The sequence below is a fragment of the Akebia trifoliata genome, chromosome 8, assembly GCF_017979445.1.
Source record: "Akebia trifoliata isolate Shusen 1 chromosome 8, ASM1797944v1, whole genome shotgun sequence".
Classification (NCBI taxonomy): Eukaryota; Viridiplantae; Streptophyta; class Magnoliopsida; order Ranunculales; family Lardizabalaceae; genus Akebia; species Akebia trifoliata.
The window spans coordinates 46,493,655-46,502,970 of NC_141382.1; the positions used below are offsets into that span (position 1 = coordinate 46,493,655).

The 9,316-nt window shown below is 37.8% G+C and overlaps 1 protein-coding gene across 1 annotated transcript; it reads left to right on the forward strand.

Annotated features, from left to right (window-relative positions):
• The first annotated feature begins 3,689 nt into the window (after positions 1–3,689).
• Positions 3,690–9,093, forward strand: LOC147397234 (Major facilitator superfamily protein). Its single transcript, XM_086452766.1, has 6 exons — positions 3,690–3,866; positions 3,978–4,080; positions 4,943–5,160; positions 6,136–6,677; positions 6,964–7,304; positions 8,395–9,093. Exons 1-6 carry the CDS (start codon positions 3,864–3,866, stop codon positions 8,925–8,927), a joined length of 1,740 nt encoding a protein of 579 aa, XP_086308892.1. The 5' UTR covers positions 3,690–3,863; the 3' UTR covers positions 8,928–9,093.
• Positions 9,094–9,316: the final 223 nt, after the last annotated feature.

A 9,316-nucleotide genomic window follows, 5' to 3' on the forward strand; every position in this document is an offset into this window, starting at 1 on the left:
TTTTTGCTTCTTTTCAATTTTTGCTATGAGAGAAGCATCTCTCAAACCTGTTTCCAAACCTTTATTTGAACTTCAAAAGCAATTTTGATTAACAAAAATACAAGAAGCTTGTTTCTAGATGTTGGTTTATGGCCCTAATTTGAGTTATTTTTTAGGTAAATCTTGAGCTGGGGGTGTGGTGGCTGTAGGCCTCCATGGAAGGGGTTCTGGGGTTGTACTACTTTTGGGGGCATTTTCATCGTTAGAAAATGCATGTTTTGCCCTAGGGCACCATATATATTTCAAGTTCAAAAATTCTAAAATTGTATTGTATTTTTGCAATTGTCATTAATACAGATTTATCATCGCTGCCCGTGGATGTAAGCAATCTTGCTGAACCACGTAAATCTTTTGTGTTTTGTTTTCTCTGTTTCTTAATCTTCATAATTTATCAATCTAAGGGAGATTTCCGCAACACCAAACTCTACCTAAGATTATTTGTTTGTATTAGTTTATCCTACCAAACTTACTCTAACTATGAAATTGTCTTTACAATACTAATTGTTAAGAAAAACATAAGCAACGGAGAATAAGGAAAAAAAATAATAAATTACACTCTTTCACTGAAAAAGAGAAATATACATTCCAATAAAACATAACTAGGGTTTTACATAATACCAACTCGACCGATGAATACTACTTTAAATGATGAATAGTGTAGATGCACGAAATGGCACTACACTTTCCTTCTCTTTAAGCTCGGGGGGACCTGCAAAACAGCCCACTCCGACGATCAAGTTAGCCAAATTGATCAGTGTAATGTGCTTAGAGAAGAAGAATTCGAACCTCTTTTACTCATAGTTTTCTTCCTTATATAGGCGTTCAACTTGATCGTTTTCTGCGCCACCCCTTGAGGTGACTTGAGGTAGTTAGCTTACTCCCTGACATGTCAGCTGCAGGAGTTGTTGCAACTGCCCTATCTGAGAAAGTCAGATTTGGTCTGACATGACGTGGGTGGTTAGAACTGGCTGTCTATTGCAGGCTTATCTGTCAGACCTGTCATACCGACCTACGAGCTGATGGCACAGCCCCGAGCTTGGAATACATGCATTCATTGGAGTTAATAAACCGAACAAGAGTCTTTGTCCGACCTCAAAATCATTATCTTGGCCCCTGATCGAGCCACGTGTCCGTGCTCAAGAATTTCCCCCCACAATACCCCCTCCCGAGGGCTCGGTCAGAATGATCGGGTACTCGGGACTATTAATAACAAAAATTGACACGTGGATGCATCTCATTGGGTCTCAGCTAAGATTAATGATATCTTTATGGCGAATAAAGATATCGTTCTCACTTCTCGAGGGCGGCGGTCGGTTGGGCTATTATCGCAGTTCGCGCTCTGTCTGTTGGTTTAAACGGCGCAATTATTACAAGGAGTACACGTGGCGCCCGGAGAGTGGCATCGATTCGTGTGTAAAGGGTCGAACGGTCGTATTGGGTTTCTCAGCATTTAATGCCTCATTATTGACCTGGGAAAACCCTGTCCGTTGATCCTAAACGCGCATCTCGAGGCCTTCCTTGTCTATAAATATCCCCCTCACCTCCTACTTTCATTCTCACTCTTGCTTTCCTTGCTGTTACGCTGCCCATTTGCCCTCTCGCGGGCCTACTTCTGCCTTCGCCACGCCGCTGCACGACCGGTGACTAGAAGCATCCATCCATCCTTCTCGCGAGGGAAGAAATCAGAGAGGACTAAAAGAAAAAGAAAAAGGTACAGCGGCCAGGGCCCCTTTCCCTCTCCTCCTAAACTCCTTCATCCCTCCTTTTGAGCATCTCCTCCACTTCCTTCCTCGTCATGGTTTCTTTAACTTCGGAGCTTCCCTGCTGCGTTTTTACTGCTGCTGAATCTTCAGTCCAATCTACCTCCGTTCTTGCCGCTCGAACAGGATGGTCGCTGCTCTGCTCTGCCCCTGGGCCTTCCTCGGTCTCCGCACGCTCGCCTAACCTTTGCCTGAGCTCTTCGTTTTCCTTTCTTATTTTCACTATCTCATCGTTTTGTTTCTCCAACCCCCTGCGCATTTCCTCTCTCATCTCTGTGAGTAAGTTGTACATTGCTAGCATTGGATCCGGCGCGTTTGGGGGCGAGTCTGCTGGTAATGGATTTGATGGCTCTCCACGATTTTCGCCTCTAGCTCTTCCCATATTGGTCGTTTTTCTCCTTGTAAGCTTCCCACAGACGGCGCCAAATTGTAGATGCACGAAATGGCACTACACTTTCCTTCTCTTTAAGCTCGGGGGGACCTGCAAAACAGCCCACTCCGACGATCAAGTTAGCCAAATTGATCAGTGTAATGTGCTTAGAGAAGAAGAATTCGAACCTCTTTTACTCATAGTTTTCTTCCTTATATAGGCGTTCAACTTGATCGTTTTCTGCGCCACCCCTTGAGGTGACTTGAGGTAGTTAGCTTACTCCCTGACATGTCAGCTGCAGGAGTTGTTGCAACTGCCCTATCTGAGAAAGTCAGATTTGGTCTGACATGACGTGGGTGGTTAGAACTGGCTGTCTATTGCAGGCTTATCTGTCAGACCTGTCATACCGACCTACGAGCTGATGGCACAGCCCCGAGCTTGGAATACATGCATTCATTGGAGTTAATAAACCGAACAAGAGTCTTTGTCCGACCTCAAAATCATTAATCTTGGCCCCTGATCGAGCCACGTGTCCGTGCTCAAGAATTTCCCCCCACAAATAGTACTCTTTGTTGACCAATACCATTAGGCTTAACTAACGATAAGATAAATATTTAAGTTAATTGAGCCAACAAATTAACCAAACAAGATTTTCTGCATTTTGAATTTATATAAATGAAATCCAATAGAATTGTGCCCGCGTAATAACTTTTTACTCTACATTGTCAATCTCAAACCCGTGATAAAGGAGGCTAACATCAAGTGGGCAGTGGTGTAAAGTTTTCGCCGTCTCCAAACCTGAGAGCTTATAAACTATATGACACTTGCTTCTACCAAATATATATTTACATCTCGACATTGGTATAAGCTAATCCAAGTTCAATTGTTAAAATGACATTTCAGTATAGGAAAGTGCCATCACTGCATGTTGATGGAGACATGCTACCTCTTCTTGCATAGAAACATTGATCATCAACGTCACCATATCATCTACATCTTATCATTAATTCTACAACAGTTGTAAAGGGATCATAACTTGAATGCACTGGGTAAATGAACAACACAAATATCTCTTAACACAGCAACACCCCATTAACATAAATTGTATATTATTTAAATATTTAAATGTTGATGCAAATCAGTGCAGAGGAGAGATCGACTCATACAAGGACATAAGGGGAAAAAATTCAAAAAAAGGGGTTGGCTTTCTCTTGTGGGGTAGCAAGAGCACTCAAAAGACCAAGTGTGGTGTGGTTCAGTCTCCATATCCAAAGCCCATTCGTCCATTTCATAAAGAGATGTGGTAGAGAAGATGCTATAAACAATCCATGTTCAAGATTCCATTTTTTTCGCTTACCTTCCTCACCAATAATTCAACATCAACTTTTTCTTGAAATTTAATAACTAAATATCAAGATAAAACCAAAAAAAATAAACTCCTGGAACCTTCCATTCACTATGTGATGAACCTAATCTCCAACTTTTTCATCACAAGTTGTGATCAGTCTCACTCGGTAGTGGGAGGTCACTGTAAAGTGAACCCGACTTCAAACGTTGCCTATAAAATGAGAAGTTCCAAAGCCAGCTAAGTCATGACTTGGAACATAGAATAGATCAAAGAAATCCTATAGTGTCATAAGCTTTCTTTTTTAGATTTTGAAGCTCTTTTGCTGTTGTGGGGATTGAAAAAGAAAATGGTTTGTGTTAGTTATCTTCATAGTTTCTCAAACTTATTTGGGTCAATGGTTTTTTCAAGAAATTTTCATTGAGTGCAACTGATTTTTAAGTATTTTGGTTCTATCTCTCAGGAGGAGAAAATGGGTTGGTCGGTTGCTGATGCTGTGGACTACAAAGGCTTCCCCGCTGATAAGTCGAAAACTGGTGGTTGGGTACCCGCCTCTCAAATCCTTGGTTTGTTCCCCTCTTTGTATTCCATGCACAAACTAAGCTCTGCTTGATCAGTAACATTCACGTAGCTAATTAAGGAATAATTCGCCATAAGCTCTTCCACAATAAGAAGGCATATTAGATGCTTCATAACTTAACAGAGTACTAAAAACCTCTGATAGTTGACTCGATTCTATTAAGAATCTTTGATGCATGATTTTAGTGAAAATTTAAAATTTCAATGTGATCCAAAACTTCAATATCAGATGATTATATAATTATATCACTGGCCATGACTTGAAATTTTGATTATTGCCTTTGTTTCATGGCATTTTAAACCATATTTCTCATTAAAATGCACACACATAAGATACTTTATTATTGTCCTAAGAGAGCACACACACCTAAGATATGGTGATGCTACTTGGGAATACATATAATTCAATCCACATATGTTTTAGCTTATTATTTTGTTCATTTTAGAAGTACAGCTACACTACACTAGTTGGAATACAACTTTGCATTTTGATTTATGTTTTATGAAGTTTCACATAAAAAAAAAAAAAAAAGCCATCTCCCCGAAGAAATGGATCCTTACAAAGTCAACCCCTTATAGTCATGTTCTTATCAAATTCCTTTGGATTTTAAGATACTAAATGAAAATGGGACCCATCAAAAGGTTAGTGGTTTAATATTATTGCCAAGCTTGAATCACCCAAAAGTGATTTTGTATTATTAATATTATTATTATTGAAACTTAAGGGGTGCATACCCCTTAAAAAAAAAATTGGAGATCATAGCTCCACCATTTTTTTTAATGAATAAGAAAATGTGTTTAGCATTTAAATTTGCTAAATTCTTAAGTTCTTTCATTTATTTTTTTCAGTAATTGAGATATGTGAGAGGTTGTCAACAATGGGAATAGCAGTAAACCTTGTGACATATTTGGTTGGAACAATGCATCTCCCAAGTGCAACATCGGCCAACATCGTAACAGATTTTATGGGCACATCATTTCTACTGTGTTTGCTTGGGGGTTTTCTTGCTGATTCTTTCTTAGGCCGATACAAGACGATTGCCATCTTCGCCATAATCCAAATACTGGTAAGTGTTACAAAATATTTACTAGTCATGGTTTTTATATTAATGGTGATATTTTTAGTTTATTTGGTCATATTAAAATACAAAATTATTAATAAAAAACCTTTTCTTGCAACAAAATTTTATAGTATGAGGTTGAGTCTGACAACATCTAGGGGGCAGCCTTCCCAGTTCCCACTCTCCAAAAGCGTTTTCAGGAGTCAAATTTTATATCATTTGCTATGTACCCAGATTCCCACAGAAGCTGGAATCCAAGTTAAAGCAAGTCAGAAGCCCCATTGGACCAGATATATCTCTGAATAATTATAGGGTTTTAAGTAAATAGTAAGAATGTCCTAAAATATTTAACTGAGTAAAAATGTCCACAAAAGCTGTTTTTCACAAAACGTTCACAATTTCTGGCAGCGCTTCTAGATTTCAAAAAGCAATTCCTTGAATATCTTGTTTAATTATAGCAATCTCAATTCGAATTGGTGATTTCCATAAATGGACTTCTCCTTAATAGAACTGCCTAAACGAGTTTAAAACCGAAAACTCAATTCGAATCACTATCAAGTCAACTCAAAAACTTGTGAGTTGAAAATAAATAAAATTATCATGATATGTATAAATCATGACCGTTGGATTTAGTGTTTACACGATCGAGACATGAGTCACCTGATCATCCGGTTCTGTTGACTCACAAAAAATGACTATGAATAACATACGATCCTGACCATGAAAATGCAAAATCCCAATAACTTGGTCAAGTTTTGATCCAGTTTTTTCCCACACAGTGCATATATTTTCAATTTGGGCGGCAAATTGATGAGTTGACTCGTCAATTTCGCATATTTGATATAACAACTTACATCGAGTTTGGGGGCTGAGTAACCTCAAAATACAATCGAGTTGTCTGAATTTTAAGACAATGTTACATATCAATTTTTTTTAAAGGACGGCAATGATGATAATGATGATGGTGGTGTGTTGAACCAGGGAACGGGCACGTTAGCGATATCCACGAGACTACCACAGCTACACCCCCCACCCTGCGATGGCACGCGAACATGTAAACAAGCCAATGCATTCCAGATGGGAATTCTCTACTTGTGTCTATATCTAATTGCACTAGGGACCGGTGGCATCAAATCAAGTGTCCCGGGATTTGGAACCGATCAATTTGACGAGAAAGATGAAAAAGAAAAGACCCAAATGGCCTACTTCTTCAACAGATTTTTGTTCTTGATCAGCAGTGGAACTCTAACGGCTGTCACCGTACTCGTGTACCTACAAGACGAAGTGGGTCGAAGTTGGGCTTACGGAATCTGTTCTGTATCGATGTTGGTTGCTATCTTGATATTTTTATCAGGAAGTAAGAGATACAGATACAAGAAAGGTTTGGAGAGTCCAATAGTTCACATTTTTCAAGTTGTGGTTGCTTCTATAAAGAAAAGGAAGCTTAGCTTTCCTTCTAATATTAGCTTACTATATGAAGATTCTTCAGAAGTTTCAAGGATCCATCATACAAACCAGTTCCAGTGAGTAATACTTCTTAATACATATGGGATTCATTCAGTTCTTAAATGAAGTTTTTTTCTTTCTTTCTTTCTTAGATTTAGGAATAATCCTTAATAATAATAATAATTGTGACTCCTAATGCAAGGATATATAATTTATGCTTAGGAAGCAACTAATAAACCTTAATTTCAAAACTAAAGTTTTTTTGTTTTTAATCCAAATAAAGCAATATATCAAAAAGTTATTCAATTTGGTATTGTGGGGATTTTCTGGCACAATTATTAATTAACTTGTTCTCTATTACAGTTGCTTGGACAAGGCTGCCGTTGTTGCAGAGGGAGATTATGAGAGAAATGGTTCCTCAGCTCCAAATCCTTGGAAACTATGTTCAGTGACAAGGGTGGAAGAGGTGAAAATGGTGATCAGATTATTGCCCATATGGGCAACCACTATCATATTCTGGACTACATATGCACAAATGATCACTTTCTCAGTAGAGCAAGCAACTACCATGGAGAGATCAATTGGAAATTTCCAAATTCCCGCGGGGTCACTCACCGTCTTCTTTGTTGGATCCATAATGATCACTCTCGCAGTTTACGACCGTTTGATCATGCCTCTTTGGAAGAAATGGAAAGGGAAACCAGGTACTTATGAAGGAATAACAAAAATATATCGATCGATTTTATAAGGTTATGTAGTATATGGTAATTGATTAGAATGACCACAAAGGATAGTGTGATCAAGAATATTTAAGATTGCATCCATCAACATCATCTTCAAAGCTTGATCACCGAAAAATTGCGGTTGGATGAAAGAATATTTTCCCCCATTCAATTTTATTTAAATCTATTAGACATAATTAAATGGATGAATAATCGTAATTCAGTTAGATATAAGTTGGTATGGCCATTGGATGTTGATACCACAACCTAGGTTCAAAACCTGTCTTCACCCACTAATTACTGACTGTTTATCGAAAAAAGAAAAATAGAATAGAAATATTAACTTATAAGCATATAATATGAGATAAGTAATAGTTTAGTACCAAAGGGGTAGTGTGGTTAAGATTGTGTCTAATAATGTCATCATCAAAGAGTTATCCCATTAAAAATTGGGTCTTGTGACACGTTAAAGTGCAATAAATATACTTTGGAATTTGGATTTTGTATCAAAAATGCCCTTAAAACATTTTTTTACCAAAATACCCTCATATGCTTAATCCCAAGGTGTATTTATTGCACTTTAACGTGTGCCCTTGGGGGACATGTTTACAAAACTCTTAAAAGTTTGGTTCAATTGAATGAATTTTGTTCCTCAATTTAACTTTGTCTAAAGTTATGCTTTTTATAAATTCAAGAATAATCATTAATAGCAAACATTGATTAGACATAATTAATGAATGGAGGAACAATTCAACTATACATGGAAGAATGAAAGAGAGAGCGAGAGATCATTTAAAAGCATAAAACATGAAATAGTTGATAATTTTATAATGATAAAGGTTAGTGTGTAGATTAGTACTATCATATCTATTTTATCACATTATCATTATCTAAACCTTATCCTAAAAATTTGGGGCGGCTGAACAAATCTTGTTCTCCATTCAATAAAGAATTGCATGAACCAAGTACAAAAATGAACGAAACACGCTGGTTAAGATGGGAAATGATTAGATTACATTATATTCATTTCATGCAAATCATAACCATGTTTTTTTTCTAATCTTTGCAACAGGTTTTAGCAGCCTACAAAGAATATCAATAGGCCTCATCATGTCCACAATAGGAATGGCAGCTGCAGCTCTTGCTGAGGTGAAGCGTTTATCGGTCGCTAAATCAGTTGGTGACACCACTTCAATTCTACCCATAAGTGTTTTCCTTCTAATTCCACAATTTGTCTTAGTGGGTTCTGGAGAGGCATTCATTTACACCGGTCAGCTCGATTTCTTTATAACTCAATCACCGAAAGGAATGAAGACGATGAGCACTGGCCTCTTTCTTTCAACACTCTCGCTCGGCTTCTTTGTTAGTAGTTTCTTGGTCTCGGTCGTGAAGATGGTGACAGGAAGTGATGATGGGCAGGGATGGCTAGCTGATAACATTAACGACGGGAGACTCGATTGCTTCTATTGGCTTCTAGCTTTGTTAAGCTTCATTAATTTTGGAGTATATCTTATTTGTGCCATGTGGTACAAGCCAAACAAACCTCAATGTGATTTGGAGATGGAAAGTGTTGCCCATGGTTCTTCTGTGGAGGAAAGGTGTTAAGGTGTTGCCTTCGGGCTTTATGTTGTTCGTTAAGTGCATTGGAAGTGTTTTTGGATCTGGGTTTATTTCCTTTTTCTTTAGGGTTTAGGGATTTGGGGTCTGTTTCATGTCCTTTATATGTTAATTAGAGTATTTTTTAGAATGATATGGCTTGGGTTTTATCTTATGTTTTATGTGCTCTTCTTCATTCTCTTTTCTGCAAAGAAAGAATATTAACAAAATTTGTCCTGATGACAACAAGTAATATAGTGCCAGCTTGTTCATTGTGGTAGACCCTACGCAATTGGGGATCACTTCCACTCATTTGATCAATTCAAATCACCCAATATTCTATTAAATCTGGATCGATTTGATAAAAAAACTCACCCGATACAGTTTGCATTTTTTTA

Coding starts and splice junctions, on each gene's coding strand:
- LOC147397234 (XM_086452766.1), top strand. Junction 4,081..4,942: donor ACCCGCCTCTCAAATCCTTG/GTTTGTTCCCCT, acceptor TATTTTTTTCAG/TAATTGAGATATGTGAGAGG. Junction 6,678..6,963: donor CATCATACAAACCAGTTCCA/GTGAGTAATACT, acceptor TCTCTATTACAG/TTGCTTGGACAAGGCTGCCG.